We start from the raw sequence: 13,133 nt of genomic DNA, 5'->3' as shown, positions 1-13,133 counted from the left end.
GGTCTTGTTTATACATGAGTAAAGGGGAAATACGTGTTTGTGTGCTGATGGAAGGATCCAGCCACTTCCACATAAATGGTGCTGACTGAAGGGGCCTCCCAGGGGCCACCTGGGCCTAGAGCTCTCCAAGGGCCACCTGGCCCAAACTGGCCCCAAGCACCTACCCAGGTCCAACCCCCTAACCCCTGACCGCAACCCCTGACCCCATACCCCTGGCCTGAACTTAGCCCCTAACCCCTGGCCCCAAACCTCTACTCCAAGGCCAGACCCCTAGACACAGAGCTGGCTCTGGATAGCCCTTTTTGGCCCACCTCTGTTCCGCAGAGCCTGCCGCCACAGGATCTGCCCTATCGTGTGGGTCCAGGCTGTCTTGACCTCTGCAGAGCTGGCCTGGAGAATGTAGGTGTCCTGGGATTTCCGCCGTCTGCGGAACCAGATCTCAAACCTCAAGCCACTGTCTCCGACGTTCTCCGTCATCCCAATCTCGGCTGTCTGCACCACAAGCAGTGAGTGGCAGCCGCATCAGCAACCATTGATCCAACTGACCACTCCCCGGCTGACTGACCCCAGCGCCTCAGTGTTGGGAGTCTCTTCACCCAGACATCAAATGGTAGGGATGAGGCAGGCCTGGCGCCCAGTGGATGAACCGGGTTCCAATCATGTGCAATGGCTCCCTCTTGGGGCCTCAGTTCCCCCACTGGAGAAAGGAAGGCCAGACTAGAAGGTTCTGTGGTTGCCACACCGGATGGGACTACAGAACCCTCCCTGATATGCTCCTTGGCATGGGCAGGTAAGGCATTGTGGTTGTGGGACCCTCTCAGGAGCTCAGAAGCTCAGTCAGGTGAGGGCCACACCTATAGACATGCCAAAATCTGAAATGGAGTTTCCGATTGAGGAGACTTTTTCCAGCCACTGAACCAGTACATGGAACTATAAAGGACAAGTGTCTCCTTGCAGTTTTTGAAGGTCTGAGGTTTTCGAAGCCCAGACACAGAATCACAGAAAACAACAGATAGCACGTGTCCCTGCTCACACCCAGCAGACCAGGACCTGACACCCAGCGGCGTCCGGTGAGAGGCAGGCGTGTTACCTTGAAGGACTGTTTGTACATGTAGGTGTCGTAGCCTCCGTCCACCTTTTTGGTCTTGCTAAACAGGATGAGGTCTTCAAAGAGGAAGACGTGCCTCAGATACTTTTTCCTTCCACAGCAGACGATAAACTCGTCCTGGCATCTCAGCTGCCCCTGCTCCTTCAGATTTACCTGCAGATGGAACCAGCCTCCCTCAGGGACAGTGGGACCTGACCCGACCCCACCTCGGCCCCCGGAGAGGGGAGAGGGGCTAGAGGTGAAATTGATCACCAACGGCCAGTGACTCAATCAATGAGTCCTATAATGAGGCATCCATACAACCCCAAAAGACAGGCTTTGAGAGCTTACTGCTTGGTGAAGAGGTGAGACGCTCAGAGGGGGCACAGAAGCTCTGCACCCGTTTCCATGCACCTGGCCCTGTGCCTCTCTTCCATCTGGCTGTTCCTGAGTTGTGCCCTTTACGGTACACTGGTGAGGTCATAAGTACACTGCTTCTCTGGGTTCTGACCTTTGCCACAGGAAGGGGAGCCCTTCACCTGTGGGGGTCTCATGCTATGTCCAGGCAGATGGTGTCAGCATTGAGTTGCATTATAGGACATCCAGCTGGTATCTGAGAATTGCTCGGATGTGTGGGGGAAAAACCCACACATTGTAACTGGTGCCAAACCCTCAGGGTCGGGGCTCCTGCTAGTCTGCGTGGCTGAAGAGGCAGGGCAGGACGTGGGCACATCCCTAGCCAAGCCCACGCACAGGCCAGCTCACCTTGCAGGTGCCCAGCGTTGGCAGTAGGAGGACATCCATATGGGTGGTGGCCTGGGGGCTGTGCTGCATCCTGGTGGCCAGAAGGGCCCGCGCTCAGATTACTGCTCATGAAACTCTTAGTGCTGTTTTTAAGCAGGGCACCCACAGTTTCATTTTGTGCTGGGAATTCTGGGGCTGTCCCTCTGAATGTCAGACATAAGGGGCTCTGCCAGAGAAAGGGCTCCTCTTCTGCCTCTGCTGGTCCTACCATGCTACTGGGGTGGGGTGGGGCATGGATGCCGGCCCTCAGCACTCCAGCAGAGAGGCTGGCAGCATGGGACGAGCCAATGTTGGCTTGCCCCAAGCCCGATGGCCCACATTTCCATGCATCCAGTTGTCCTCAAGGAGCCCTAATAAACAGATGGCCTGCCATTCACACCCTGCAGCTGCTGCTCCAGTCACCTGGACGGGAAGCCGCTCTCTGCTCCCCTCGCCTGGCAGCCTCTTGAGAGTTCTCAAGCTTCGGGAGACTTCCCCAAAGGGAAGCGGATGTGTTCTGACACCAGGCCACATCTTTCCTGAACTCCTGAGAGCCCATCAGGGCCTCAGGGCACTTACATCACAGCCTCGGACCGCATCCATCGCCAACAGGTCGTTGCCATGGCGCAGCTGGAAGCGGACCACACCCTCGGCAGCCCGGAGCTCGCCCAGCTCCTGCTCCCAGGCAGGGCAGCAGCTGGCCTCCCTGGCCAGGTCCTGGAGAAGCAGTGCGTACTTGCCCATACGCTGCACGGGCTTCAGCAGGTAGGAGGCCAAGTTCATCTTGTCTCCCAGCTCCCGCTGCTTGTCCTGCAAAGGCCAGGGTGAGAGGGTCAGCCCCTGGGCCGGGTGGGGGGCGGCGCGGCTCGCGGGGGGGGGGGGGTGACCTTGAAGAAGGCGTTGCCGTGGCTGCAGAGCAGAGCATCTGACCGGGGCTTGTTCTTGCTGTAAAGCGCGTACATGCCAAACTGTTCCTCCTGCAAAAGGGGAGGGCACCATGCATCTGAGTCGGGGGCTGGGGTCAGAGTCTATGCCTCTCTGCTCACCCTCCGTGTTCAGTCCCCCTGTGGGCGTGACAGAAGGAGCCTCGGTGCTGCACTACAATCTTCTAGGCTTCCCAGCCTGCGGGGCCTGCTCGGCTCGGGGCCAGAGTTCTAGAATCGGTCTTTACCATATAGGGTTTGGGGGAAGAGGGAGAGGGAGTCCTCATGAGGCTGGCCTGGGAAGGGGCATGGAGAGCCTTTGTTCATTTAATGGTCAAGAACCAAAGTTGTGTCAACCGGTAAAATTCTCACCGTTGTCGATCATATAAAACAACAGAGTTCACCTTACGGCTAAAAGCACCTTCTTAGAAATAGCTGAATTAAAAATAGAACTATCCTACGACCCAGCAATTACACTACTAGGTGTTTATCCAAAGGAAATGGGAGTGCGGGTGCGAAGGGGCACATGCACCCCAATGTTTATAGCACCATTATCAACAGTAGCCAAAGTTATGGAAAGAGCCCAAATGTCACCTGACTGATGAATGGACAAAGAAGACGTGGTATATATACACAATGGAATGCTACTCAGCCATCAAAAAGAATGAAACCTTGCCATTTGCAACAACGTGGATGGAACTAGATGGTATTATGCTAAGTGAAATAAGTCAGTCACAGAAAGACAGATATATGATTTCACTCATATGTGGAATTTAAGAAACACACCGGATGAACATAGGGGAAGAGAAGGAAAAATAAGATAAAAAGAGACAGAGGCAAACCATAAGAGGCTCTTAAATACAGAGAGGTATTTTGGAGGTAGGTAGGTGGGGGATGGGCTAGGAGGGCGCTTATTGGGATGAGCATGGGGTGTCGTATGTAAGCGACGGGTAAGCAGGGTTTATTCCTGAAGCCAACACTACAAGGTATGCTAACTAACTTGAGCTTAAATTTTAAAACAAGATGCCACATGGGATTTCTTTCATCCTTGGACATTTCTGTTGTGGTAATTTACATAATAACGCTGAGGTCAGTGTCTCATCTGCCCACAACACAGATGCCACTAGGTCCCCAGTACCTAGAACACTACTTGGTAATTTGGCAAAAGCATTTTCTTTTCAGAGTGAATTAAGAATTTTATTAAAGACGCAGATAGGGAGACATCCCATATTCATTGCTGAGAAGACACTTATCAAGGAGAGAGCAGCCTTTCTCGAGTTAACGTGCACACTCCATGAACCTCTGTCAAAAGTCCGACTGGACTGGCTCGGAGCTCCCTGGGCTGGCCCGGGCTCCACCTGCCGGGGGACCAGGGGGGCTCCTAAGTACAGGAAGCAAGCTGATTGGGGGAGGTGCTGTTGGCCAATTACCTTAAGTGAGAAGTGGGGCTTTCGACAGAATTAGGGGTGATGATGCAGGTGAAGCCCCCAGTGTCATACGGTTTGGGGGAGCCAAGGGTGCCTTCAGGGGACACGGAGCAAAATATCCAGTACGATCAGACCCACAAGCGTCTTGTCTATTTTGGTCATCTGTTTATTGGCAGGTCTTACATACTATTAGTGACACATTGCCTATGTCTGGTCTGCAGACAGATCCAAAGGATCCAAAACGTGGGCGTCACCAGACCCAGCCTCTCCAAGGGCGACCTGGGCTGATGGCACCTCGGTCTACCACACTGGTGTCAGCGCCCAGGAGGGAGGGACTCACGTGTCTCAGGAACCCGCGGCCCGCTGCCAAGGGGCAGGGCTGGCAGCGCTCCAGCTCTGCGAGGAAATGCTGGCGGTGGAAGTCATAGAGCTTCTCCAGGTTCCCAAAGATCATGCTGCGCTTCCCTCGAAGGTCCTGAGGCAGGTCTGTCCTTTCCATTTCTGGAAAATAGTTGTCGATGACATATCCTAAGGACCTGACATACTCCCTCTCTGTGGAAACCATCTCGGCCATTATGTGCTGCAGTCGGCTGCTGGAAGACAGAGAAGCAGGTGGCCACTCAGCTGTGCACGGGTCACAGCTTTACTCCAGGCCTCGAGAGACCCTTCGTCCGCGCTGTTGCTGCTTCACACAGAAAGAGAATGCTCTGCAAACCCAGAGGAATAAACATGACTATTCGTGGGCAGGAGAACCTTTGTGATTAAGTTTTCTGTTCAGCAACGAATGCTGTCAAGTGTGCTCTGTTCCCTGGAGCTGCTCCTTTGACGTGATGAATGAGATGAGAAAAACGGGGCAGGGACGTGATTAGAAACAAACTGGTTGCACGAAACATTTCTGTATTATTGATCACGGCCTTTTGGGACAAAAGATCCTTTCGGAAAGTGAAAAGGAGAGATTCCCAGGCCCCCTAACTCCAACCCAGAGTTGTGAGGTTTCTCATTCACAGGTGGCTTGATTCTGGCACCCTCTGCATGGAGAGCTCTGGGAGTAGGGAGATCTGAACACTGCATAGAAGGCTGTGGTGAGGATTTATGAGAAGAGGGTTTCTGATGCACACGGACTGCTAACCTACCAGAAGGGATTTCTGAAAACTCAGCTTTATGCTGTAGAGACATCTGACCCAGAGGCCGAAGAGAAGCTGCTGGAGTAGAAGATGCGGAGCAGGTGGGCCCAGGACGGAGCAAAGGAGGGCAGCAGTGGGGAGGCTGACTCTTCCCTGCCATGCAGAGGGTTCCCTGGGCTCCTGCTGGTGTGGTCCAAGCAGGGGCCATGTCTCTGCTGCACACAGCACTTCTGGAGGCACCGAGAAGAGCTGGTGAACTGGGAGCCCCACCCTGCTAGTAATGAGGCACAAAAGTCTTACCCCAGTTTGACAGCATTCTGCCAGCAACCTCCCTACATTACTCAATCTCGATAATACTAATGGGGGCTGGTAGATCTTTTTTTGCCATTACTTGTATTTACTTGTTGTTTTTTTTAAATGGAAAACAATGAAAAGCAACCAATGATAGGAAAGACGCCTGTGGTCAGAAATGCTGCCGAATGCACCCCATTTGCAGCTGGCGTGCCTGTTCCTTATCACACTCACATAACAGATTTACAAATACCTATTGTTTCTCAGGGGGCGGCACGTGCTGGCTGCTTGGGAGCACGCAGACCTCGTGGTACTGCTGGGACATGTGGCCTGGAGGTGCCCCCAGTCAACCCAAGGCCCCAGTACCCACAGCACACCACCTGTCAACATTTGCCCAGTATAAGCACCCTTAAATACTCAGAAACAAAACTAGCATGGTCTGGGGGTTTGGAACAAGTTAATTGGAAATTGACTCTCTAGGAAATAATGGCTAGAGAGATGTGGGGAAATGGACCAAGTGACAGGAACTGTATCTGGACAACTGGCAGAAGGGCCAGGGTTTTCATGGGAGGTAGGGTTACATGTTCTCTCCTGCCTGAGGAGGAAGCGCTCCGTCTCTGGTGTGCCGTGGAATCTGCTACCGAACCTTGGGTTGGTGGGTCCGTGGATCATGTAAGGTGGAAGAGGGTACCCGTCCCCGGGGGCAAGGCAGGATGGCTACCCAAACCTGTTCCCTCCAGACCGAGGACGTCCACTGCAGGTGACCAGGGGGGCTCTCAGCGAGTGGAGGGCATTCTGTGCCTCCGCGAGCTTTCAGATGAGCTCCGGGGAGGTGGAGAGTGGTTCTTCCTGGAGCCTTCCCAGGGATCCCAACCCCCAGGGAGACCCACCTCATGTGCTCCCCAATGGAACCTTCCTGTTCCGCCTAAGGTTCCTCCCTGAACTAGGTGCACTGTAACCGCCTGGAGTCTGAAACACAGACGTGCGTTTTAGGAGAGTGTTCGGTGATCGTCTCGGGTCAGAGGTGTTCTCTGCGTGAGGAGGAAACACGTCCGCCAACCAAATGGGCAAGGAAGACCACGACAGCCCACCCGTGGCCCACCCTGCTCACTATAAAAATGGACTAAGAACCCGAGGGGCAGGCCGTGGTGCCCGGTGAGACTCACTGCCTGTCCTTAGCATGGGGCACAGTTCTTGCCCACTTTTTAATCCTACCGTGAATAACGAGTATGTTTTTACAAATATCTTCTTAAACATTTAACAAGTTAATACAGACATCATTTGGGCAATGGATAAAAGCACACACCTACTTCTCACCTCAACGCTGAAAGGCTTTTCTTTTTTTTCAAAGTAATTCTTAAGGTAATTTGTTCACATTGTAGGTGTGATTTGCTTATTGTGATTTTCTATAATTGGCCTCAAATGATGAGAGCGGGTGGGCTACGAAATAGGAAGCAGTTTTCGATGACCGTCCTGAACACAGGAGGTAAAAAACATCTTGCCTAAAATCGAACACAAGTGTGCTGCCTGGACAGGACAAGGTGCCTGGAGAGATGTTTGTGGATTTACTATTTTGCGAAAGTGCATTTAGCGGCTTCAGCTCTCTGGCACCCCACTGACCGCGAGGCCCAAAGGCTGGAGGACGTTCACCTCACCTTCCTGTTTGCCTCCTCCTGTCCTCCTCGGATGGGTGGATCCTGGAGGGAGAGGACAGGCTCCGGGTCCGAGTACCCAGGGGGCTCTCGGCATGTGGCCTCGGTGGGGGCTGCTTCTCTGAGGCCACAGTGCTGGTCACCTCCAGGCCCCTGATGAGAAGCCCAGTGTGGCCTGGCCAGGGGGAGTCCCGGGGGCCACTGTCAAGCTGTGGAATCTCAAAGCTTTGTGTTTTCCTCATGATTTTCTTCAGGGGATATTTCTTGGTGTGGGTTGTGGGTGTGTGGATGGGCTCGGAGGAGCAGGCAGGGCTCTTGTCTGGGGCCGGGTGCTCACCCTCCTGCCCGCAGAGAGCGGCTTGTTCGGGGAGGCCGGGCAGCAGCTGGGCACGCTCCCCAGTGTGGCCCTCCGGATCAGCGTGGGGGATCCAAGAAGGCTCACAGTGCCTCCTCTCAGCCCTCCGGGGAAGCTCGTACTGCAGGGGGCTCGGGCCCAGAGGTGGGGCCCCAGGGTCGGGGGGAGCCCCAGAAAGGGCCCCTTGGAAGCAGAGTCGACTCTGCTGGCTCTGCAGCCACGAGCTGTGCCATTGCGGCAGTGCCCGCCAGCTGCCCAGGCCTGCCCCCACCGTGCTCGCCCCGGGGAAACTCCACGCAGTCAGCTCTGTGGCCTCCTGGCGACAGCTCTTCGGATACTCAGTGACCGGCTCGGGACCCAGCTGTTCCAGACACTGCGGCATCCACCCATCCACCTACACAGCAAAGAGGGTGCTGGTCAGGGCAGGGGAGCACTGTCGGCCCCACCCGAACTCACGTAGCCGACGGACAGCTCAGGTGAACCCAGGTCATGCTCCTTCTGCTCTCCAGGTTCTCCATATCAAGATAGCACCAGGGAGAGCCAGATGGTCAGAACAAGAGGAAGACCCCTCTGCCCACAGAGGCAGCTGCTGGCCAGACTCGGCCCGAGAGTAGGCAAGACGATTTTGTGCATGAGCTCAAAGGGGTCTGAATCCTCCACAGTCCCCAAGAGCAGCACGTGGGGTTGTCCCAGGGCCCCGGGATGCCAGGGCTGGACAGACCATGAAATCAGCGATTCCACACTTCTGACGGGTGTGAGAGGCCGTGGCAGTGGGAGGGACAGAGTTCCTACCCCTGCCCTGGCCTTCCCTGACCGCTTGGATCCCACTCAAGGAGCTGTGCTCCTGAGGGCTCTGGCCCCGGCAGCCCTAACAGCCAGACAATTCTGGGGTGCTGGTGAATTTCCAGCCATGGGCTGTGTTGCAGCGACTGTTTGGGGGTCTCTGGCAATAAGTGGACTTTTATAGCTGAGCCGGTAAGCGGAGAAAAGTTCACATGTTCGTTCTGCCTCTCTGCCTGGTACAATAAATAAACTCCTCACATGGTGGTTGAGAGCCTGGGGTGCAGTGCTGGGGCATGCTGGCCAGCTGTCTCAGAGCTTGACCCACTCAGGCCCGCAGGGGACGGTGCTCACTTAATGTCCACAGCACATGCAGATTCCCTGGAGGTGATTCCGCTGGGTCTCTCACAGCCTCACAGAAGTCGGAGAGGTGGGCCCCCCGGCCAGCTCCCCCTCCCTCTGCTCAGCCCAGCTGGACACGGTGCGCAGCCACCTTCTCAAGTCCAGGGTCGCTTTCCCTGTGCCTTGGGAGCTGTTCTCTACCAGCTGCAATATTTCTGACAACACTGCAGTCGTCCAAGGAGCAAACTACCAGCATGAGCCTGGTGCTTACTCTGCTCTTGCGTGTGTGTCCTCTGTTGTGTGCATGCCATCAGCCTGTCGTGGAAGGTCTAGTACCCCCACCGCTGCTGCGTGTTCTCAAGACAGAGCAGCTCCACGAGGCCAGGAATTTCTCTCCTTTTTCAAACCACAATTTGATCTATGTAGGAAAAACAAGGCTTTATTTTTAACCATGTGAAGGAGTCCAGCTCTGTGATCGTGGGGACACAGGAAGCAGCAGATGCCACTCAGGCACTGGCTCACCTGGTTCCGACAGCCCGCACACCCCATCCTGATGCACACAAGCGGTGCACCTTGAATAAATCAGAAGCAGCTGCATAGCAACGGAGGCCACGCCACAAGATCCGTGGCCCCTGCTTTTACACACACGCTCCCTTCAGTCTGTGGATGGGAATCGACATGCTCTGGTTGAAGAGGGTTGACCACAAGTCTCCATGGCTCAGATTTGTAACTTTTTCATGGTTTATAAATGGAAATTAAGATCCGCTGCAAAATAGATCCAGGGGTGCCTGGGTGGCTCAGTCAGTTAAGCGCCGTCTCAGGTGCAGGTCATGATCTCATGGTCTGTGCTGACAGCTCAGAGCCTGGAGCCTGCTTCCGATTCTATGTTTCCCTCCCTCTCTCTCTGCCCCTCCCCTGCTCATACTCTGTCTCTCTTTCTCTCTCAAAAATAAACATTAAAAAAAGAAAAAGGAAATCTTCTTTTAAAAAAAAAAGAAAGAAAAAAGGATCCAGAACTTTCCATTTTTAAACTTGTTACTATGCAAAAAAAAGAAATCTTCTTTAAAAAGAAAGAAAGAAAAAAAGGATCCAGAACTTTCCGTTTTTAAACTTGTTACTATGCAAAAAAAAAAAAAAAAAATCTTCTTTAAAAAAAAAGAAAAAAGGATCCAGAACGTCTTGGTTTTAAACTTGTTACTATGCAAAAAACAGAAATCTTTTTTAAAAGAGAAAGAAAGATAAAAGGATCCAGAACTTTCCATTTTTAAACTTGTTACTATGCAAAAAAAAAAAAAAAAAAAAGAAAAAAAAAGAAAAAGAAACCTTGTTTAAAAAAAAGAAAGAAAAATGAATCCAGAACTTTCGGTTTTGAAACTTGTTACTATGCTAAGCATACCCTAGAATCCTCTTCAGGCTGGTGGCAGTAGGACCCTGAGGGGCTGCCTGTGGGAGCCGGAGGGGCTGATGGTGGCCCTGCCTGCACCACACAGCATCCCGTGGCAAGATCACTCATGAACAGTGAACACGTTGGGGGTTAAGACTTTATTTTCATGCATGTTCTCGTTAGATAGCAATGCCAAGGACACCTGGTTGTTAGGGGCCCAAGAAGAGGTTTTCACCAACGTGGTGACGGGCTGGGTCCAAGGCCACATAACCATACTTAGTGACACTGATGCACATGCAGAGAAGAGAGATCAGCACACACTCTTTGTGGACAGAGTCATATAGAAAAATGTCCAATCTGGGTTTTTACAAACACAAGCAGCATGAGAGCCCCTGGGCAGAAGAGTGGGAAATGATCAATGGGGCAGAGGCCCCTCAGGGACGGGATCCCACCTCCAACCTCATGAAAAACATTCTGGTTGGATGGAAGATGTAATTGGGAAAATTCAAACCATGAAAGTCTTATGATGGACTATATTAGTCATTCTGTGACCTTAAGGTAGCAAAAGCTATTTCAATCACAAGCAAAGTTGAGGGACAATGACAAGCTGGGGAACACATTTGCCACATAATCGGAGGCTCAGTGTGAGTAATATGCCTAGTAGTAAAACTTCTGACCTGCAGGAATTGGCCAGTGCAGGGAAAAGCCATTTGTTAGAGAATAAGTAAAAATAACAATAAACAGATGAAGAAAGAGTTCACCTCTAGCATAAGAAACCCAAATGCAAACAAGGAGGAGGTACTTCTTTTCACTTCAGTGAGGAAGGGGTGCTCCAGGCTGCTGCTGAGAATCTAAATTGGGCAGGCTGTTTGCAGGACCATTTGGCAAATGTGTACAAACCTCAGACACTGTGGGCCCTGACCCAGCCGTCTCAAGCCTAGGAACCTGTCCACAGCAAACGATCACGAAGTGCGAAAATGCAGTCACTGATGTATATGAGGAGAGCCGGAGCCACGGGAGGCCTCCACATGCCACTGTGCTTGCTGGGGGTTGAGCCTGGGGATGCCCTGCCAGTGGCCATCCCCCCAACCCTAACTGCCCCAAAGGGACACATGGGCCTCCAGCCATTCTTGGCCTTGCCTTACACGGACCGCTGGCTGTGCGTGGGCTCCTGTGTCACATTCACTTACATGGAAAGAGTGGCTGACAAAAGCACAAGGATTTAAGCAAGAATGTGTGCAGGCTTCTGAAAAGCTTTTACATGCATATGTACACGGAGAAAAGTTCCGGATTATAACACACTGCACGTTAACATCGGTTATTTCAGGTGCAGGGTTTCAAAACGTTTTTCTCTTTTGGTTCCTCTGACTGAAAGCACTTACCTGCCCTTGTCCCTCCTGGAGCACCCTCGCTTCCCGTAGCCTCTCCAGCTCCTGCAGACACCTGTTGGAGGCAAGGACCACCTTGTGGACCTCTTCGTCTACTTGATCGTACAGCCTGGAGGCAACCTCGATGGCATCCCTGGAAGAGTGTCAGAGAGCAACCCGTGACCACTAGTTGTTCACAGGCAATCACCCAGCGAACGTGCTGCTGGTGACAACCTACAGCTGTGCTGACAGCTCAGAGCCTGGAGCCTGCTTCAGAATCTGTGTCCTCCTCACTCCCTGCCCCTCCTCCACTTGTGTTCTGTCTCTGTCTCTCAAAAATAAATAAACATTAAAAAAAAAGAAATCTTTAAAAAAAAAAAGAAAAATGGATCCAGCATTTTCAGTTTTGAAACTTGTTACTATGCTAAACATACCCCAAGTTAAAGAGTCACAACCGCCCTCTTTGCATCCCTCGCATCTGACACAAACAATGCCCCAAGGAGGTCCACAGCCACAGCAGGAACAGGAACGAGCCCAGGAGCCACGAGTGCAGGTGCCTCCGAGGTGGTAGGGGTAGGGAAAAGTGAACGAGTGGCACCCCAGGACGGAGTCAGAGAAGCATTCGGTCAGGACTTCTGACTGCTGAATCCCTGAATCCCATTATGATGAGTTTTGCCCTCCACTTGAGCATTCCAAGGAACCTGCTACTTTTTCCTTAGAGGATACAAGTGTAGACAGGCTCCCGTCCAAAGAGTGCCTGCCAGAAGGAAGGAAGTTTGAACAGCTGGGAGACGCTGCGTGTGACAGAGACAGGCGTCACCCCTGGGACGCGCTGCCCCAGCAAGACACTCACCGGCAGTCTTGGCCGGCACCGTGCTGCTCCCTCCTCAGCCGCGCCAGCACAGTGCCACCCTCCAAGCGGAGGGCGACCAGCAGTGCGTCTTCCAGCACACATTTCATTGTCTCCTTGTGCTGGCTGATTAGGTCTGTGACCTCCTGCACGGGGTGGGAGAAGCATACATAGAACCGCCTCCTCCCTGAGGAGCGTTGGAGTGTGACCCGCACTCCCGTGTTTATCAGTCAAGCTGAAAGCAGGGTGGGCTGGCCGTGCCCACACTTGACATCGGCCCCAGCAGGAAGGCAACGGAGTCCCAGATGCTCTCACCCAAGGATGGGTGAAACTTGGGGCAAGAGAAAGGAGGGAAGCTTGAAATTTGGCAGCAGGAGAGCCTGGCATTTGGACAGCGATGCACAGACCTCACCCACACACCCTGGAAAGCCCAAGGCATCTCAGCCCCAGGTCTCTGGGCTGTTGAGGTCCTTCTGGACAGTCCACTTCTGTGTCCCAGTAGCAATCACTCAGGTCTCGGTGGCACACCAACAAATATAGTGGTGTTGTTTCTCTTCTGGGCATGGTGGGATTTTTTTGGTCACAATGGGGAGGAAGTGGGTTTTTTGGAAGTCTTTTGCTAAGTGAAAGGGATTTACAAATCAAAAAGGGTTTGAAAATCTCTGCTAAGAATGGTGGATTTGGCTAAGCCTCTATGTTCCCACCTGCCTACCTGTGAAATAAAATAAAATAATATAATAAAATAAAATAAAATAAAATAAAATAAAA

General features: G+C 52.7%; 1 protein-coding gene across 1 annotated transcript in view; it reads right to left on the bottom strand.

The window, feature by feature from the left end:
• PLEKHG4B (pleckstrin homology and RhoGEF domain containing G4B) overlaps positions 1-13,133 on the bottom strand; it is a 58,960-nt gene that overhangs the window by 6,995 nt on the left and 38,832 nt on the right. Inside the window, exons 6-14 of the mRNA XM_049648934.1 lie at positions 12,681-12,696; positions 12,369-12,511; positions 11,531-11,669; positions 7,291-8,036; positions 4,561-4,813; positions 2,758-2,847; positions 2,450-2,680; positions 1,091-1,261; positions 312-492 (exon numbers count right to left, since the gene is read on the bottom strand). Of these exons, the coding sequence (XP_049504891.1) occupies positions 312-492; positions 1,091-1,261; positions 2,450-2,680; positions 2,758-2,847; positions 4,561-4,813; positions 7,291-8,036; positions 11,531-11,669; positions 12,369-12,511; positions 12,681-12,696 (1,970 nt within the window). The remainder of the gene's footprint in view (positions 1-311; positions 493-1,090; positions 1,262-2,449; positions 2,681-2,757; positions 2,848-4,560; positions 4,814-7,290; positions 8,037-11,530; positions 11,670-12,368; positions 12,512-12,680; positions 12,697-13,133) is intronic.

The sequence above is a fragment of the Panthera uncia genome, assembly GCF_023721935.1.
Source record: "Panthera uncia isolate 11264 chromosome A1 unlocalized genomic scaffold, Puncia_PCG_1.0 HiC_scaffold_17, whole genome shotgun sequence".
Taxonomy (NCBI): Eukaryota; Metazoa; Chordata; class Mammalia; order Carnivora; family Felidae; genus Panthera; species Panthera uncia.
This window is presented reverse-complemented; position numbering and strand designations above follow the sequence as displayed.